Source organism: Acanthaster planci, linkage group LG09 (genome assembly GCF_054643075.1).
Source record: "Acanthaster planci isolate LZ-2023a linkage group LG09, COTS_SCS, whole genome shotgun sequence".
Classification (NCBI taxonomy): domain Eukaryota; kingdom Metazoa; phylum Echinodermata; class Asteroidea; order Valvatida; family Acanthasteridae; genus Acanthaster; species Acanthaster planci.
In genome coordinates, this window is record NC_141785.1 from 860,693 (window position 1) to 882,091 (window position 21,399).

General features: G+C 40.6%; 1 protein-coding gene across 3 annotated transcripts in view; it reads left to right on the forward strand.

Annotated features, from left to right (window-relative positions):
• The window catches only part of LOC110989620 (cell cycle checkpoint control protein RAD9A-like), a 95,716-nt gene that overhangs the window by 66,867 nt on the left and 7,450 nt on the right, over positions 1-21,399 (forward strand). For all 3 annotated transcript variants that reach the window (XM_087140609.1, XM_087140608.1, XM_022254140.2), the window contains one exon: positions 5,786-5,880. In XM_087140609.1, the coding sequence (XP_086996735.1) occupies positions 5,786-5,880 (95 nt within the window). The remainder of the gene's footprint in view (positions 1-5,785; positions 5,881-21,399) is intronic.

Below are 21,399 nucleotides of genomic sequence, written 5' to 3' on the forward strand. Positions count from 1 at the left end.
ATTTTGCTGTGACTGCCAGCCCACCAAGGTGCAGGTCTCGAGTGTGGGAACTGTCACAGGGAAAGCCCTGAAACTTCTCTGGTCCTGCCAATGCATTAAGGGACTTCGGGCCGAAAGGGCGTGGCTTTTCAGTAATGTACAGTTTTAAGTCTGCACACCGCAAGGGACGCTCATACCCCTGCATTGATCTTGTGCCAGGTAGGTCAGAGTTCATTTTCACATCAAAAGTAATTATGTTACCGGGGAATCCCCAGACCCCTACACATGTAAAAATAAATCCACGGTGCCAATTAGTGGTTGATATAAATAGCTTTAGGTAATATAAGGAATCCAAAATTCCCCACTATATTTCACATTGGAGTTGGACGACCTTTTGACCTATACAGGCTTTGACACTTTCACCCATGTGGATGACAAAGCCTTCTGCTGCACTTGCATGAAAATTGTACCCCACTTTGATCTCTACAAAACATTCCAAAAGTGGAGATATATTTTGGGTTTGCTTTCTGGCTCATCTCATTGTTGCAAAGCTATTGGTTCGATTAAACTAGAAATGTCGGGTTTTTCAGCTACAATTACGCCACAAAATAGAATCAAATACATGTAACAGCCAAATTAAAGGGGTGTGGTTTAACCGATTTGTAACTTGACATTAAGCGACCCTTAGACCCAGTGTTAAAACTAACAACAACCAGAGTAGGCATTGGCTATGACTAGCCCTGTGGTTTGCCACCATCCTACACTCCATCAGCAGAAGATGAGCTTTTTACCAAACATCATTACCTACATGTATCAAATTAGCCAGAATGTCATCAGATAATGCATTTGCTGTTAAATGTCAAGTAAATTCTTTAATTGCTTTCAGTTATGCATTTCTTACAAAGTGAAGTTTTGATTGACAATGTAAAGTTAAAGAATTTATTTTTGAAAAACTGACATTTAAAAACAAAATAGTTTGTGGCAACAGTTAAGCCTCCATTTAAGGAAAGGGTTAAATGAATTATTGCAGTCTTAAGTGTATGTTGAAATAGATCATTTTGCAAACTTTCCATTTTCAAAAAAGTAGGGCAGAAAAAAGCACTGTAATGTTTTCAAAAAGACAGTTTACATGTTTGTGGGTTGTAGTAATTTGGAGAAAACTGATATTTAAAAGGCATACCCGTATAGCCAAGATATTTGAATTGTTGGCTCTGTTATTATGGTAACATATTTGTCAGCAATCTTTTTTTGTATTAAGTGTACATGTATCTTTTTAATAATTTTACCTGTACTGTAAAATAATTTTGTCCTGAGACAGGCATGACATGTTTAGTACATATGTATCACATAAATACTTGAAAATCAACAGTCCGCTGATCTCATCTTACCTGAACAGTCAGTATATTTGTAATTTCCTTGGCGCCTTATTTTACTCGCTGAAACCTTGATCAACTTTAGTGTTCCCTCTATTACCACAATGTATAGCTGCACTGCCACCATGTCCATCCCTTTTTCTTAGCGCCCTCAATAACAGATGTGTCGTTTGGCATTTTCAAGTTTCCATTCTCACTCCACCTTCCTGTGGTAACCTGATCAACCGTAACATATAAACAAACTGTGGTGTATTTTTCTCTTTCTTTGTATGAGCACACTCGTAGGTTGCTGTTGTTGATTCTATGCAGCTTGTATCATCTAGCAATGTTGTATAGGATCAATACATCCGGGGGCAGTTGAAGGCTTAACACATTCAGCAGTCCACAGCCCTCCCCCCAAGCCAACAGTTGGTCAACAGTAGGATCAAGGTGTTAAGGTTGAAAGCGGATACTCGTAATTACTGTGATAACGGTTTACTTTGACCGGCCCTTTAACTGGTCAAAACCTACGGTAGTCAACAACCTTGCACATGGGACTAAGTTGCGATGCATGCGATCAGAACGCCCTGCTCCCCAAGTGCAGCTACCAGGATTACTGATGACAGGATGCATGTTCCAGGCCACATGTTCCAGACCACGTCCAACTAATCCACCTCCAATATGGCTAACTGAGGCACCCCTACTGGCCCCTATGGCCACTTCACACATCAGCCCCTTAACATCTGAGACCTCTTCACTGAGGGCACCAAGGCATGAAACAGAATAGTGCTATCCGGGCCAACTCCCCATCACTTTCTGGGGCTTTCCCAGTAAATGCATCACTGAACTATGGATCTATACCACATTCCTACCACAGTCCACCCAGATGCAGGGCTGCCGACCAAGCTGATGTTGCCTTGCCCCCCTCCCCCTCCCCCTGGGGAGAGCAGAGGCCCAACGACAGTTGTCCAGGCTGGGAGAGAGCATTGACAGAGTGGAGGAGTCCTTACTGTGTACATCCATTCTACCACTGGTAACGGATCCCTGGTAACTGAGACCTGCGAGGAGGTTAGTCAATGCCTAACCCACCAACTTAAATGAGCACTACATGCCTAACCCTGCTGGCATCTGAGTCCACATCAACACTCAGGCATGAACCAGACAATAGCACCACATACTCAATTCCCCAGCACTTCATGGGGCTGTCCTGGTGAATACACCATCAGAATGCAGATCTGTGGCCGCATCTCTCCAGTACACACACTGGCCTGCTGCACCACCATGGTTTCCACACGCCCCAGGTCTTTTTGCCCCCCTGGGTTTTCCTTAGGATATCCCGGAAGAACACTTCCGAACCTCCTACCATTGCGGCTCACTTTAAACAGCCTTTTCCCGAACATGAACCGCAACTTGACCATTCTTCGATGCTCCACGTCTTCTTCCGCTAGGTCATCTCATAGGAAGTTACGTTCATCCAAACACCACACCTTCCTCAGCTGTCATCTCAACTTTCTAATCCCGCTCTGATTCACTCTCTCCGCTGGTCAGCCACCTTGATCTAAAGCCTACACCCCTCATTTTCAGCTCTGGATCCCAGTCCTCTTCCAACCGGTCCGCATCTGCATCCAACGTCCAAGATTTTCCCCATAGAGTGTGGACACGTATTGGTTATCAGCGCAGGGTCGGATAACCTAGCGGACGATCTACCCACATCCTAACCCACATACGATCTCTTGAAGGATACACAACAGGACCCAGTCCAGACTCATTGTAATCCTCATGATGGGTCTTCCAGAGATGAAGAAATAGTCTCTGCTATTAGGCATCATTTCAAATTTCCCATCGGTTGACTATAGGACAGGCCAGCCGACTGATAACAGTGACTTGTGTTGAGTGAATAATGGAGGGAATGTTGTTCAACTGAAATCACATAGCCTTGGAAGTAATGCAATAAAAAGGCATGTATCAGTTAGAATTGGCCACTTGAGAACACTTAACCTGATAACCAACCCATAATAAATGTATGACACCTACCCGATAAGAATTTTGAAATGGTGCCTTAGTCGTACGCCTTCAGAGACTCATCTTTGTCTACTCCTGAAACATATGATTCCAAGCTTTGGTCAGCTGTAAAAGGCAAGATTAGTTCAATTCGGCTAAGTCTTCCAGCAAGGCCCCTCTTTCTTGACTGCCTTTTATTTCACTTGTTGGAGTATCTCTCCTGTGTGTGAAAAAAGGTATCTCCTGTCTCTCCAGACCACGCAGCAGTTGCTCTTGTGGTGCTGGATAAGAATGCCATCACTATCTGCGAGCAATTTTCGCTCATCTCCCACCTCGCTTGAGGCCATGAACATCCCGTATGCGGATATGAAAGCAAATCTCAGTGCCTCTCCCTTTTTACAGGAAAGACTTATTCATGGGGTAGCCCATTGAATCGCATCAAACCAACTCACTTGTTCCATTTGTTCACCCTGTGCACCAGCGAAGTTCATCCCTCCCCCACAAATAATACACAGGACACTGTGTTGGGAACCACCTACTACTTTATGTCTGGTAAGTTTTCACATCAGTCAGATGGGTTCTTGGAACTGTTTTCAGGTATTCTTTGAATTTACAGGTGCCCCTCCCTCCGAATAAATTCTTCACCAAACTCCAGTCCCTCCAACAAGATCAAATGGGATGGCATCAGAGACACACACACACATGCACAATGGAGGTTCATTCGTTCCTAGACATTTTCCTGGCCATTGTTGGTGAATCTGAATATCGCTCACTTTCATGCCTTCAGTCAATCCACAGTTCTACAAGTTCCTTTGATGCATCTGCGCCGGAAGAACCTTTGGAATTCAACCGGCTATTTAGTCTCTCAATGTCCCAAGGGGTCTTCACCCAAAGGCTGGAGTTGTTGCCACCTACCTACACCAGTTAGTTACAGCGAACTCAGCATAGACAGTTTCCCAGACAAGGCCGCAGCTGACACTGTGGTTGTCCCTGATGGCTCCACACTGTCAGACCACACAGACATGTTTACGTTTTATGTAATATTTAGAATTTCACTGTATGTTCATGATGTAACCGAGCCTGATTCTTTTCAGGTACATGTATATGTAAATTGTAAACTTTCATTCTCGTGTATGTCATGGAAGTGATGTCAAAATTAAAAGAAATGGGACTGGACAAACTTCTTCTCCTGGTTAACTTTACAGCTTTTATTCCAGACATTTGTTTCACACGTACACATATTTGGCAGTTTCAAGTCTGATACGTGTACTTTCCATTTCAGTTATAGTTGTAGTGGCGATCGAAGTCACGTTGACAGCTCATTCACGAAGCCTGCTCCAAAACATGCAAGCGGCCTGCCTACATGCATTGTACATGTACATGCAATATATGTACGGTACTTGTACATGTGCACGTACAGGCACATGTAGTGTGTTCCGCCGGTTAGAGTGCTGTGTGGTTATAATGCTCCATTTCGTGGGGTCCCATTGGGAGCGCTGTAACGGGAATCTACTGTATACATTGTACCTTTTATGTTTATGAAATTTCAAATTTGGAAATAGCCTGTTCCCCTGAGGACTAGCCTGTGCACAAAAGAAAATGAACAGTGGTTCTCTCTTACACTGTGTGCTTCTTGCTAGGTGTAGTTGTTCAGCCGTTATTTTGTAATTGTGGCCATTTTCAAGAATTTCAATGTTGTACATACTTGTATACATGTTTCATGCATTTTTTTTGCATTTGCACACATGCTTCCTAAAAAGTTCCCAGTCACTATTTCAGGAATGATACCACAGTGGATTCTAAATAATGCAGAAAGTGCAACAACATCCAAAGGCTACAAATTGTCTGAATGGAATGTTGAATCTATTCACATTGTTGATCAGACTTCAGGTGGTGGTAAAGGTACATGTACTGGTTGTTGCGGACAGTTCTTTTGCTCCTCTGGAGCTCCGTACTTAGTCTATTGAGGGCGCTGTTTAGAGAGATGATTATGAGGATAACCTAACATTCCAGAAGTTTCCATCGTGTTTTGTTGTTGATTGTCGTGTTGATTGTCATGTTGATTGCTAGTTTGCTCTAATTTTGCTAGTGTATATCATCTTAATTGATCTTCACATCTTAATTCAGTTAATTACCAGGGTTTCAGGAATCAAATCAAGTGCAAACAATCATTATTCCCCCAGCGTAGTATGTACAGTTTAAGTATTTTAGCTTCGTTTTGTGCCATGGAATATAAGTAGGACGAAGGTCACTATATTGCAATTGTTTCATGGCTCATGTCATGTCAAATATCTTATGTGTAATCTTAAGAGTGGTTTCTACGTAAGCTGAAGTTGGTAGTTAATAGTTAAAGCTTCATATTATGAGAAAGAATTATGAGAAAGGCCAATGGCTCTTCTTGATGAAATGTCTGATGATCATTATTATTTACTTAGGGATTTCTATACTTGCAGGGAAACTAGGACTACTGATACGCATACACAGAATGAAGTGAATTTTCGAGATGACCTGAACAGCAAGAAGAGAAGTAGGCATTGCATACAATCAGGTATGACTTATTATTCATAGTAATTTACAATGTTTAACACAGTGTTACTAACTTTTTGCCCCCAAAAGACCTATTTCTCTCTCAAATGTCTACTTTGAAACATTTATGTAACTATGCAAGCCTTTGCTGGCTATAGCACTTTGAAGATATGCAAGCAGTCCCAGCAAGTGAGATTGATGCGAGTCAACAAGAACATTTTTTACCAATCTGAGCATCTCAAGTCGTGACAGGAAGGCAGAAGGAGCAAGATAGGGTTGTGAATTTTCAAATATCAACTTGAGTGCAAAGTGTACCTCTATGAACCCATTGGTTTTATATCAGTCTTATCTCCTCTAGTATGTGTAATAAAAATCACTCCTTTTGAAGATGTCATTGTGACGTCACGAAAACTTCCAAAAAATATATCTACTTACATATACCAAAGGCCTTAGAAGAGGTGTTTCAAAAAGAAATTTTTTTAGGCACCCTTGCAAATGTTTCCGCCGTTTGGCTGATTGGACCACTGTCCAAAATGCAGTTTCACTGCTTTTAAATCACTCGTGCGAAGGCAATTTAATGAGGTAGGTGAGGCAAGAGTACTCTTATTATGTTAATACAAACATGAATTATGCATCATTTACCACGATGACTGCATTTGGTTGACAGGGCTCAGAAGTTTTTGAGGAACGGGCGAGGTCATTTGTAGTCAGAAACAGTGTGTCTCATACGAGTACCCACTCATGCATAACCTGGCAGGAGCCACATGCCCCATTTACGGTTTGACTGTGACCAAAATGTATGCCAGCCCAGGCTTTTAGCTTTTGTTTTCGTTAAATTTGTTTTTCTTTTTGATTTTTTTTATTTTTAGTTTTGTGACTGAACACACTTCTGTTTTTCTTAGTGGTTTTTTTTTTTTTTTAGTTCTTTTCTCACTTTTTGCCTGTAGACATAACACTGGGTCGTTCTACACACGACTTTTGCCCCTTCCTTAGGGCCGATCCCCTTCAAACCTTGCACAGTTAGACTGCCATCTGATCATGTGTGCTGAATCATGACTTTGTCATGATGTCATCACCTGATTTACAGTAAAATATCAATAAGTCGAAGCCCATTAAGTCGAAACTCCATTTACCTCGACGTCTTTATATATTTCCGACAAAAGAATAGGCCTTTATGTGCAATAAACTATCCGTAAGGCGCTAAATCAAAATAGAAATGGTTCATGAAATAGGAAACGATAGATAAATGGTAAGCTCCTTACCGACTTTAGAGTAAAGCAGGCAACAACAGGGAGTCACTAGCTACATTGCTTGTGGTTCCATGAACACCACTCCTGGGTGATGTTTTCTAACAATAGAGTGCTTTAAGGATTACACTCAATTGTGGCTGGTGGTTGAGACATTAGAGCTGTTTATCAGCAGCTGGGACCCCAGCCCGTTGATATGCCAACAATTTTTGGGTGGGTTGGGGATGGGTTTGTACCACTGTTTACATGGATATGGATATTTATTTCCTTCAGTCTGCTACACTGCCCTTAACTACCAACATTAGTCGACTTTTCTTATTGTAAATTTTTAGATTGATTTTGAAGTCCCGTGATTGTTGCATCTGTAATGCTCTCCATTTCATCTATTGTCTATTCCAATCTTTGACAAATCTGTAATGTGGAAATCACTGCCTGACAGTGCTACATTTTGGGAAGGAAAACTCAAGATCTTAACGCAATGACAAGAGACTTAGTGATACACGTAGGCCTGCAGACTCTAATGGAGTTAGTCTTTTGTTAAGAGATTAATTGCTTTGCTTTTCTGAATAAGTTGTGCTGGGCCTGTGGATGAACTTGCCCAATGTACACAACAAAGCCGATGCACAATAACCATTCATGGGAAGCTGGGAGTCAAGGCTTTTGTACCCGGGTGGGGGAAATGGTGGTATGCATCAAAGAGGTTGCTGCATAGCCAACTCCCTTTCGGTAAATGCTCTCTTGCAATCATTGCCCACTTGCAGTTGAATCGGGCAATGGTATGAAAGGGAATTAAGGGCAATCATTTCCCGCTTGGTGAACCGTTTCTATTTTGACTTGGGGCCTAACTCGAAACGTCAATACCACTGAAGCCGCTTATCTCGAAGTTTTGGTATGCAAATTAAAAAAAAAAAAACACTGAAGAACGATGAATAAAAAATGATGAAAGAACGCTTGCCTTCATTATGAGTCATTACTGTCACGTGCATGGCTTTTCTTTGATGAGCTGAGCATGTTCACACGGGCTGCCATTGTCACGTCGACAAGCACTGAGTGGGCATTAACCGCAACAATAAAAAAGGCCGTGTCCGAAACGGGCTTCCACAGCTATGGCTAGGTCTATTGTCTGCCCGTCTCCATGCATTTCCAATGGAGTGAATACCAAGACTTAGCTCTAGACAAGAGATTCGGATGTAGCCTAAATCAGGCACGAATGATGTGCCCTCAAGCACATCGTACATGTATTACGTGACCCAGCACGGAAACCCTGACCAACTGGCCCGCGCGCTGCGTTATGCGGCAACAGCCCGAACAAGCAAAGCAAATGAATAAATTCTCAAGACGTAGACACAGGTACCAGTTCATAACTTCATTGGTTTATTGTTTATTAATGTACCACATAAAAACATGTTTAATGATGATGTTTGTAGAAAACTGGCACAGTAGGGATAGCCTAAAATCCACTTTGTGTTCAACTCAGCTTGCAGGCCAACTGCCGTAAGCCAGTAAGGTTGCATGTGCACTGAAGCATGTAACTTTCGATAACTAGAACGTCGGATTGCTCAAACTTTTCATCCATTCCCCTGAGCTTCGACTTATCGAGATTTTACTGTATTATAGAATTTCGAATATTTAATTTTCCCCATATGTTTGTACATATTTTTCAAGGCAACATTTGGTTGTTCAGCAATCTTCAAATTTCATCAAAGTTACACTATGCAAAGACCTTGAAATAAAGATAATACTTCAATAACTATGTCACAATGACATCATCAAGTGATATATTATTAAATTTTGAATATTTAAATGTTATGTTAATGTAAAAATCTATATACAGTCAAACCTTGTTGATAAGAGGCCCTTCGGACTTGGCAAATTACCTCGTTATAACAGGAACCTTGTATTATCAGGAATGAAAACAATGAAAAACAAAAGATTTTTTGTGAATGTCCAAGTGATCGGAAAGCAAGAGCTCAAATGTACTCACAGTACAAGAGCCACAATACTGTCAAATACCTTATCGGTATTATGCCCCAAGGGTTCATATCCTTTGTATCCAAGGGTTGAGGAGGAAGAACGTCAGACAAGTACAAAACAGAAAACTCTGGCTATTTAAATCTCTTGTCACCTAGAGACACTGTACTTGCCAACAGAGGATCCGAAATATTAGAATCCATTAGTACGACATTCACAAAAGGAATTCACCTACATTCACCAACATTACCAAAAATTTGGTGAGAATGCAGCACTCTTTTTTAATAAGTTCAACAATTAAAAATATCACCAGCCTAGTACATATAGTTGAACCCTCAACTTAACAAATCCAAAGCAAATTTCCTGTCAAGTCTTCCTCAAAATATATTTATCATCAGTGAAGTAATGCTTATCAGTCTGCATATCAGACTAACAATAGCACTACTCAAACTTGAATATATATATTCATATAGCAGTGTCATTATGTTTCCCTATTGGCTTTTCATCTTACAAGCAAAATTGCTTCTACACTGGGGCGTGTACCGATGTTCCCCAGTCCCTATATTCCCTGAATCCTTTGTTCTTTAGTACCAACCCTGTTTTTAATCCTAACACTACCCCTTCTCTATGCATGGAATTTCTGGCAACAACAGGACTGGCAAACATAGGGACTGGGGAACATCGGGTGAATCCCCTATACTGTACCTTGTTGCCTTTGTCGAAAACTTGTATGATGCAGGGTAGCCTATTTTTTTAACGAATCAAGGATACTGATGGTTTGTCTAAGTTTGTTCTTGAGGCAGCTTTGAAATTGCTGGCTGTGATTCTCCCGCCCGAAAGTAAAACCAAGGGGATGATGCAGCCTCTCTTCTGGTTTGATGATCTATTGCATTGATCTGACATTTAAAGAGATGAACACAGTTTTAAACAACTACCTCAAAGATGGTTTAAGGTACTTACTTTTATTGCTGTACTGCCATACCAGTTTGGACTTACCAAAATCTACTGGGAGTTATGCACAACAAACGGACTTAAACTAGATTCAATTTTGGACGAACATAAGGAAATTATCAGTCAGGTAATACAAAACATGGAATTGTATCAAGTGAGGGCGCACTTCATTTTTTCTTGTGAGCGATTTGATTGCTCGAATGAGGATTTGCTACAGTAAAGTGTACGGATTAGCGAAAGTGGCCATATAAAAAAATCATCTTAACACCAGAGGATTTGGGACTGTTAGAGCCGTCGAAATACACAAACTAAGAAACATCGATTTCAAAGACGGGAAGAAAAATAATGCAAACAACAATTTCTCACAATTCTTTCAAAAATACATCTTATTTCCTATTGAAAGTAACTGCACAAATGATTACTTCTAATAACAGGTATCTGTGAGTGTACAGCAGCATAAATTCATGTAAAGAACTACACTGAAAATATTAAACAATGAAACTGGTCTTGAAGTTGAAGGATTATGAGAGTTAAAGAATGTTAAAAGTGTCCTGACTATTTATAAAAGAAAAGAAATCTACATTTTACTTTGCGGCATTTCACTACTGGTGAATTTTTTTATACCGTACATGCTTAGGAAGACTGGGGAAAACATGTAAAATATTAGGAACTTTTGACTGCTGAAAACTTTGCATACTGCTTGCAAAACCTGTTCTACATGTTCACAATTTCAGCACAAATCTTGAAAAGTTATGCCAGGGACATGTACACATGCATCTATATAGCTCATGTCCTATTGGTCGCATTTTGTTTGATATCATGATATTTTAATGAAGTTGTTCTGTAGAACAGTCTTTGTATGAATTGCATTTCCATCAATCACACCAACATGTCCAAAGAAGACCTTCGTGTATGATACTGGTAAACATTCCTCTGTGTCATCTACAACAGGGAAATATTAATTCATTGTGTGTCATTTATGTGTTAATGAATGAAAAAAAGTGTAAGAACATTCTGCACTTTTGATATCACTTGGCTACATATGAGTAGGAATGTTACAGTGGGAGACTGGACACGTGAATGTTGAACATTGAGTGGTTTACTTTAGTACATGCATGGGTCCCCCATTTTTGCTTCATGACTGCATTCCTCAAACTGGCCATCTCTTGTGTGTCAATAACCAACAGCAGGCCTTCTCACCACTAATTACCTTGTTATTTTCCTTGCTTGGTTGTCCAACAGCTTCCTTCATCTTGGGTAGCCGTGCTTCTGATATGCACCACAGAGTGACATTGCATTCCAATCCCTTAAACCGACATTGTAGAGAACAGATTTATCTCTTGTCACTTCAGCAGCAGTGTGAAGGATACCTATAACGCAAAGCAAATAATTTCCTGGCGGTTGCAGTTTTTCAGATAAACTTGTTACAAGTACTTTGATGAAGACTGTATTCATGTCTGTGCTGATTACAATCTGCATCATCGCAAAAAGGAAAACATTTATTACAGGTACACCTGTTGATGCATGGAAAAACTGATGTCAAAACTTGAACACAAATACAAATCACTGGCATAGAGCACTGAATGGGGAGTACGTTTGGACCAGAACATTATTCGCGGCGGACCGGGCAAGTGGGTACTGATGAGAGAACCATTCATGATGGTGGCACATGGATCCCCCCCCACACACACAAGTGTGTGTAATGAGGAGCCCCTATTGTTCCTCCTGAATTAGTAATAACGTAGTTTTGTCTTGGGGGAATAACAAGAAATAAGCACATTGGGTGTTTTGAAAAAATGAAGGAAACACAGTGCCTTCATGTTTTAGGATAATTTTCTGAAGTATATCATATTAAACCTGCCAACTTCTATCTGTTCTGAAGATCTGCAGAGACTTCAAATGACTTTGGGACTAATTGAAAATATCAGGATGTTTTCGCAGATAACTTTGCACTTTTCTTCCGAAACCAGGTTGAACTATTTCTGCCATTAGCTTTCAATAAATTATAGTGGTTACATATACATTTCCAAGTAAATGTCTCTGCCTGTCCGTTGCAATCTTGCTATGAGTGTTTTGCATAAGCTGTTCCCACCCTCCTCAGGATCCATCCTGCTTCAACTGCACTTCCATATCAATGATACCAGGGACATGTGTGAAGACCGCCCTCATGTCTGTGCTGATGAACATCTGTATCATTGCAAAAGGAAAACATTTAAATATTACAGGTGCAGCAGTTCCTGTGTTGATGCATCGGAAAACTTTTGTCCGAAATTGAAAAAAAAAATAGCGTACATGTGCACATGTATGCATTAATTGGTATAGCAACCTTGGGTTCTCACTAAATGGGGAGTACGTTGGGACCCGAATGTTAAAGTGGGGGACCGGGCATGATGGTACATGGATGTCCCCCCCCCACACATGTACACAGTAGCATATGCACAGCTCTGTGCGAAATGGGATTTCCGAATTGGCAATTTATATTGTAAGAGGGTTTTGTCGGTGGCGCTTCACGTGTGTGAAAAAAGTACACCAGTTATGCACTTCTTGCAGCTGACTCCAATGTTTTACCTTTCATCTCATGCACAATTCATGCTTATATCTCTTACGGTTGATTTTTTTACCGGATTTTGAAGAAGAAAAGAAGTTTTTATTGTAACTTCCGGTCTGATGACGTTTTCAGCCCCAGTCTTCACACACGTGTTGACAGGGAAAAGATGATCATCTACATTAATTTTCAGGTAATTCGGACAAACTTCGCCACAGACATGTATTCAACATTCATTTTTAGGAATTTTTAACCTGTCGCTAAATGGCGCTGGATAATTACGTGATGTCATCAGTAGATGATTTTAAGATTACAATACCCCGACAGACTAACACAGTTGAAAACAACTTGATACCTATTACCATTTTTAAACAATAGACCACTTCCGGTTTCGACCAGAAGGAAGGGTCATGTGATATGACCCACACGAGATGAATTCAAGACCACATTTGATCCTGCCACTTGCTGCAAACAGAATGTTGCGGAATGCCACGGTTGAATTTATATGGAGTGTTATAAATTTAACAGAATGTTTAAAAATTCAAAATTTAATAATGAATCACGTGATGACATCATCAAGACGTAAATATTTAAGTATTATCTTCATTTTATAGTTAGTGCTTGCTGTAACTTTGAAGAAGATCAACGATTACTAAGGTACCAAAATCGTGCCTCGAAAATGTGTACCAAGTCAATGGGCAGAAATAAATATTGAAAAATCAATGATAAATAAGTTGATGATGTCATCATGACGTCATGTTTCTAGGACCATCTATGCGTAAGGGTTCTTCATTGTTATAATTTTGATGAAGATCCAAAGTTGCAAAAGCACTAAAGTGGCGGCAACAAAAACCATGTCCAAAACAAAGGAATTTTGGGTCAGAACAAGAAAAGGGAAGAAGAAGACGAAGAAGAAGGAAAAAAAAAAAGAATCAGAAGAAAAAGAATGCCTTTTTTTGCAAAATTGAGAAAAAGCCAAAAAAAACCATAAAACAAAAGGAATGCCTTTTTCACAAAATTTCGAAAAAAAAACCAAAAACCAGAACAAAACAATACCCGAAACAGCTAACAAATATTTTAAAAAGTGCCTTTTTCCACTACATGCTGAAAAGCCAATGAACAAAATGTTGGTTTTGCAGCTAGCAATTGGACAATTGGAAACAGCCACAAAAACACCTAAGAATTGATCATCTTTTCAAAATGAAGAAACTCTTGACCCACAGGAGATAATTCAAGACCACATTTTATCCTGCCACTTGTTGCAAACAGAATATTGCGGGAGGCCACGGTTGATTTTGTATGGATTTTTATAAATTTCACAGATTATCATGACGTAAATATTTCAGTATTATCTTCGTTTTATAGTCAGTGCATGCCGTAACTTTGACAATGATCAATGATTACTAAAGTACCGAAATACTGCCTCGAAAACGGTTACAAAGTGAATGGGCTGAAATAAATATTTAAGAATCAATAATAAATAAGTTAATGATGTCATCACAGCGTCATGCTTCAGCATACATCTATGCAATAATGACTATGCCTATGCCAACTTTGAATGCTGTTCCACAAAGATTAATGGCAAAAGTCCTGCTCAGAAAAAACGTGCAAAGTGCACAGTGCAAAGTCCATGGGCTTTGGGCCCAAAAAGAAGAACTCCCCCCCCCCCAAAAATCCTGATGATTCCAAAAGCCAAAAAAAAAAAACCAAAACAGAAACAATGCCTCTTTCGCAAAATGCGAAAAAGCCAAAAAAAAAAGAACAAAAAGAATACCTTTTGCAAAATTGCGAAAAAGTCCCCCCCCCCAAAAAAAAAATCTCGACAAAATAATGCCTTTTCCGCAACTTGTGGAAAAGGCAAAAAAAAAATGCATTTTTTGCAAAATGCAAAAAAGCCAAATATTTTACACATTACATTCCAACAGAAGTCTTACGTTTACTTACCGGAGCAAGTCAAATCCATCGTTAAGTAGAGTTTGTGTGAGAAGAGAGCTAGTGCTCTCTTGCTTAAAGGACAACTGTTTTCGGGACCCCAGCCTGTATGCACAACGGGACTTGCTAATGCATGCCACCCGAGAGTGCCTGCCTGAAAAGTACCACATGCTGTTTACTGACAGGAAATAAAAAGTATGTTGTCAATACATGTAGGCAATACTGTAATATTTTCTTGCAAAGATGAATCATGGGTTGTTTTCTGTTTGTTAGAGAAGCTCATTAAGTACTTAAAGAAGGTTATTCCCAGGGTTTGTTGATTTTTTTTCAGAAACACTGAAAAACACTACGACAAGACAAAATGATGTTTTGTCACTTACACAAGTTTGGTTATGCTTCACAAAAAAACAAAGGACATTATGTTGAACACAATCTGTATAATCACTTGATCTTTGTGTGATGTGTTGATCTTATTGCAAAATGTGCCAATAATTCTGTCATCACCTTGTAACCTGTGATTGCTGAAGACTGATTGAAAAAAGAAATCAAAATGGATATTTCATATGGAATCAACTGATTCATTCTGAATGATTGTGCCAAACGTACAAAGGTCCTGTTATGTACATGTATACGTATAACCACTAGAGTACCGAAATATTATTCCAAGCATGCATAACTGCTTCTGTTTATGTTCATACAAAGATATACATCATGCATTCATATGTACATGTACACTGTATGTCATGGAAGATTTGGCTTTAACCACTTTGTGCCGGGGCAATTTTCAACGTTAAGGATGCTGGGCCGGCATGACTATCATTTTTTCCGTTTTCAAAATCCTTCAACAATTCATCATTCCATTTAACAGTCGTTTATAGCCGCACGGAGTAATCTTTAGGCACTGCTCTAAGTTGACAGGTGACCTTCATTGATGCCGGAATATTTCAGCCAGGCCTGCAGCCTTGTAAACAGAGCCCAGATTGTGCGGTGTTATACAACTGTCTTTTGTTCACGAACCTGGCTCAGTGCACTGCTGACCTCTTTTCAATAGGGGCCAGATTAGCATGCAGCTGTGCTGTGTGGCTCATCGCTGCGGTGGTGGAGAGCTTTTGTCCCCGGTGGTAATCCGCTTGCTCTAAATACCCCAAACCCTGGTACACGGTTTCAAAATAACGCTGGATTATCACCACTTTTGAGAGTGAAAAATGCCGGTAATGCCCAGCAGCCTGGTCTTTTGTTCGGAGTACGGTCTTTTGTTACAGGGCCCTGTTTCTTTTGTCCGAGTTCGGAGACCCCGGCCACACATATAAGCCATACGGCTCCGATTTCGGAGTCCCCGGCTTGTAGTGGTTAATACCCCTACCAAAATCAGCAGGAACAGCAGATTCTTCAAAATAACAATCCAATTGTGCTCAGAATTATATAAATAGTCAGAATTATATAAATACTTGGCACAACCTTCATTTTTAACACATCCATTATGAAATCGTCATGCCATACATACATGTAAGTCTGAGAAGGAAGTTCCTGTTTTCTGTGTTAGATGTTCTTGGCACTGCATGGAGACTCAAAGTATTCAAGGTTCATGGGTAGGCCCTACTTTCTGCTCAATTTTTCACCTGTTTCAGTGAACTAACTCAGAAATGGAAATGACAAATTGAGCCAAGCATTTCTATAATTGTGAACACAACTGGATAGTTATATAAAAAGGTTTTGGTATCCCTGACCAATTCTGGTGGGGATATTAAAGAAAAACCTGGCTTCCCGGCAGGCCTACATGTATATACAGTCAGCTCTCATTATAACGAGCTCGGTCATAACGATAACCTGGATGCAACGAGCATATTCTCCCAGTCCCGAACAATTTGTGTTCATTGCTATGGAGAAATATTTGGTCATTACATGCACGGACATTGCGAGACTCCGGCTTCAACGATGATTTGTGCCGACCGATGAGCAAAAGTATTGTTCTCAACCCATTTACAGTGACTCTTTTCCAAACCGTATTATCTGCAGCTATCAACGACAAACCTTTTGTCCCGATTCGGGCATCATACGTTTTCCCAGTCTGTCAACGCCTTATCATTGAACCTTTGTGAGAACTTCAGTGTAATGTTGTTTCATCTCGCCGATGTTTAATCAATTGAATGGATGGTGATACAGTACATTTTGAGTTGTCGCTAATCCCCTCCTGCGATTTCCCAACTGTGCACCGTGAATAGACTCACAAGTGCGGCACTCACGGGCCAGGTTTCTTTTTATTCATGCAAACGGACAATAAGGGCATGCAGAACGTAACCCTGTTTCATCTCACCAATCTTCAACCAATTGAATATGTAGATGGTGATGTAGTGCAATGTGAATAGGCCCATGAGTGCAGACATGTGGGCCAGGTTTCTTTTTTCTTTTATTCCTGCAAATGGACAATGGGGGCGCACAGAAAAGTGGGGTTGACATTTTAAATGGTAGGTCCTCGTGTTGCTGCCAGATCACTTGCCTAATTGCTTCCTATTGTTGATTCCTGGCTATTAAAACTAAATACACAAATAAATCACACTGTCTTTTGTTGTTGCGTGTCAATCTGAGCTGGGCAACAAGACAACTGTTACGATTACTCTGCAATGGCTCCTGTTATCAATAACAAGCGAAAGGGGCATGCCATTGAGACCAAGATGCAAATCATCAGGGCTGTCGATTCTGGATGCAAGAAGGCTGATGTTGCATGCCAGTACGGGATCATTTCAAGTACACTGGCAACAATCCTCAAGAACCGAGAAACAATCACATCAAACTTTGAACCTTCAAAGTTTGAATCTTTACTAAAGAGATTTCGCACTGCCACTTTCGAGGATGTTGAGGAGGCCCTACTCCGCTGGTTTTGAGGTACCCGAACCAAGAATCTTCCCCTCAGTGGCCCACTGTTGCAAGAGAAGGCTGATCAGCTGTCCCAGATGATGGGGCACAGGGCATTCCACGCAAGTTCTGGGTGGCTATCCCGCTTGAAGGAGTGCCACGGCATTTTGCATGAGCAGATCTGCAGGGAAAGCAACAGCGTCGATCAAGACACCATCACAGACGGGCTGAAAGAAACCCTACCCGGCATTTTGCATGGTTTTGCACCAAGAGATGTTTTCAATGCCGATGAGACTGGCCTGTTGTATCGGCTCACACCCGATAAAAACCATTCAAGGGAGAGGAAAGCAAAGCAAGGAGCGTGTCACCATCCTGCTTTGTGCCAACATGGATGGGTCAGAGAAACTGAAACCACTCGTTATCGGCAAGTTCAACAAACCTCGGTGCTTCAAGAACGTAGCTTACCTACAGGTTAGCTACCGGGCCAACTGGAAGTCATGGATGGTATCTGATCTTTTCAGTCAGTGGGTTCTCCGTCTTGGCAAGAAGTTCACCAGGCAGAAACGGAAAGTTCTTCTCTTCGCTGACAACCGCGCTGCCCCTCCAAAAGTGCCCCACCTGAACTCCATCACTCTTCAGTTCCTGCCACCAAACAAAACATCACAACTCCAACCTATGGACCAAGGTGTAATAATGAACATGAAGGTTCATTACCGTTGCAAGCTGCTACAGACTCTTCTGTCTGCCTACGATGCCGGGGAAACACCTCAGCCTGTCAACGTATTGGAAACCATCAACATGGTACACATAGCGTGGGGAGCCATCAAGCAAGACTGCATTGCAAACTGCTTCTGGAAAGCAGGCGTCATTGAACAAGCACCACACCTCCTTCAAGATCAAGACCAAGCAAGATCAAGACCAAGATGGCCGCCCGGATAATATCTGGGAACATCTTGCCCAACACATCAACTGCCAGTCACATTTCAAGATTATGCATCAGCTGACATGGATCTTCAGGTGACAGACGAGCCAAGTGAGAGAAAGATTGTTGCCGAGATAACATCAGAGAGAGCCGGTGACGATGGAAATGATGACAAGAAGGCCGAGGCAATGGAAGCAGTGGGGGCCCAGACACAGCAACTGACTGTCTAGCAGTGCATTAACATGATGACCCAGGTGCAACACTTCCTTTGCACTCGGGCCAACATGACAAATGAATCTACAACAGTGCAGCTAACATCATGAACTACTTATCCTAGGAGCAGCATGGGGCGACCATCAAGAGAAAGATCATCGACTTTTTCAAGAAGTAATTGTCATCAGCATCTTAAAACAAACGGCTCTTTTCAGAGCCACCACACCTTGCAAAAAGAGATAAAGTTAAAACTGACAGTTGCCCTCAATAAAGAACGACCCCGTCCCTTCCCTAAAAAAGACAAAAAGAAAAAGATCCAAACGTTTATTTCCCTTAGTCCCTTTATAGGCTCCATTACAATCCACTCTGCTTTTCAAAAGTAAAATTCCACGTTCAAGGAAACACCCAAATGTGGAAGTACCAATGACATTGCGCCCTCTCTTGTCCCTTTTCATTAAATGCAAATCTAATGTGAATCGCATCCCCCCTTAAAACAGGTGCGGAAAAATGTGCCCTACAAAAAGCATCGACATAATCCGAAGCTATTATTTGCATGTTAAAAGAAAAATTCCACTAGAAAAATAATCTCATCTACATCTCAACAAAAACCCAGACATACCGGTAATAGTGGTGCCCTCTTTTGACTGGTTTTAGCCAATTCATGACTAAAGCAAAACGTACACTTGGGATGTGTGACATACTGTACTTACCAGCGCAGACTTGAATGTTTCTTCTCACTCGGCTATTCTTTTCAGCTTCTTCTGATCCAGGTTGTCAAATATTTGACTTTTAATGTACATTATTTATATCATTTTATTCATCAACATTAGATTAAAATATCGGTATCGGTGTACCTGTACATTATTACAGCAGACATGTATGTGGCTATAAACTTGTGCAAAATGAGTGTGAAAAATTGCGCTCCGGTTTTAACGACGCTCTGGCTATAACGACAGAATTGTGAAAGTCCGCCGGCCCTCGTAATAACGGGAACCGACTGTACAAGTTCCAAACGTAACTGTCATCGGTTGATTCCGTACTACCATATGGGCTGACATGCTCAATCTCGAAATATTGGACACAACATTCAGATTGGGGTCTTTTAGTTTTATTTACCAGTGCAAGTCAAGTCTTCTGTCACGTATTGTTTGAAAGAGAAAAGGGGCCATTCCTCTCTTGTATTCGATGACCATACAAAGCTGCTGTGCTATTAAAGCTCTATAGTGTACTCGTCCCATGTTATGCATGCAGGCCTGCAGGCTGTATTGTACATGTCGGATTGGAGTGTAGATACTGCACATTACAAGCAGTTAACTGAGGGCAAAGGTCACCATGTACAGTCCACAGATACTTACGGTGGCAAAAATTGTTGCAAATTATCGCATGATGCAGACCATGATATAACTTCACACAATTGCATCTGAACCGTGAATTTAACCAACCCTAACGTGGCACCGGAGTCTCTGTGTGGTCTTCAGAAATTCCAAGTATTTGAACTTGAATTGAAAAGACATGCAAATTATTATAAAAATAAATACTAAAAAATCAATAACAAGTCAGTGGATGATATTATGATGATGTGATTTCAGAAATATATCAGGGGTGACTCTGTATCCACACAAAGTTTTCCAAAGATCCAACACATCTACTAGCCCTACCCAAGGTCTTGGAAAAAGAATTTCCAAAATATTTTTTTTTTGTTCAGAAGATACATTGAAAAGAATGTCAAAAATACTAAAAATAAAAACAAGTAAAAAAAAAATCGCTTGCCGACATCTTCATGACGTCACACCCATTTTCAAATAAAACTCCTTTTGGTTTATGTCTACTAAGTTTCAACCCAGTCAGGCCAATATAATGGGTCTGGAGATAGGGGCCTGCAAAGAAATTGTCTTTAACAGCTTGTCACATGACTTTTGATGACGTCATGCTTTGAGACACATCTACGCTATAGCGTCTTTGATTGAGGCAACTTTGATAAAGATCCAAACTTGCAAAGGGATTAAAGTGCTGCGTAAAAAAATGTGTACAAAAGAAACAGGATTTGGAGAGAAAACAGGGATGAGAAGAAAAAAAATCTTGGCCAAAAAAATACCTTGTCTGCAAATTGCGGAAAAGCAGTGTTGTAGTAGTGTATTGGAGTACTACTACTCGAATACTGTTTTCAGAGTACTCGTGTCTTGTACTCAAATTTCCAAGTACTTGTACTCGAATAATAGTTCTTCCACTCAGGCTGCAAAGTACTCTGAATAAAATTGTACTCGAGCATCGAGGTACTGGTACTCAATTAACGGTACTTGATTTAAGAATCTGTTAAATCCCATAATAGCCATTGAAAGACAGCAGCACAAGAAAATTGATCCTTGCATACTGATATTCAGTGCGACAAACACTAGGCCTACACATTCACTGTCTCAACCAATTACGAACACAAAACGCCAATGTATTTCTAGTCTTGGTTCCAAGATATTCCTGTTTATTCTGCAATATGAACCATCACCACTGCACACTGCAATAACGGATCGCAGCACCGCAAAAGGCATCTTGGATTCAAGACTAGTAACACTCAATCTAGATGTAGCTTGTCTGGTTCCCGCTCCTGACATAGAATCTAGAATATAGAAAAACACGGGCATAGGAATGTAAGTCTAGGAAGCAGACGTCACCCATCCACATTTACGCGTACGTGTTGTGCTTGCATAATTCCTCATGAGTTGAAGTCATACTGCCTACTGATACATGCAGTGTTGTACTGTACATTACCCCATTGTAATGTATATTGTTTCAGAATGTTATTTACATGTTTTGATGTATATTGTTTCAGAATGTTATTTACATGTTTTGGGTTGGCATGACAGTCACAAAGACTTTAGCTGATAACTTTTCATCAACGGCATCAAATGGGCC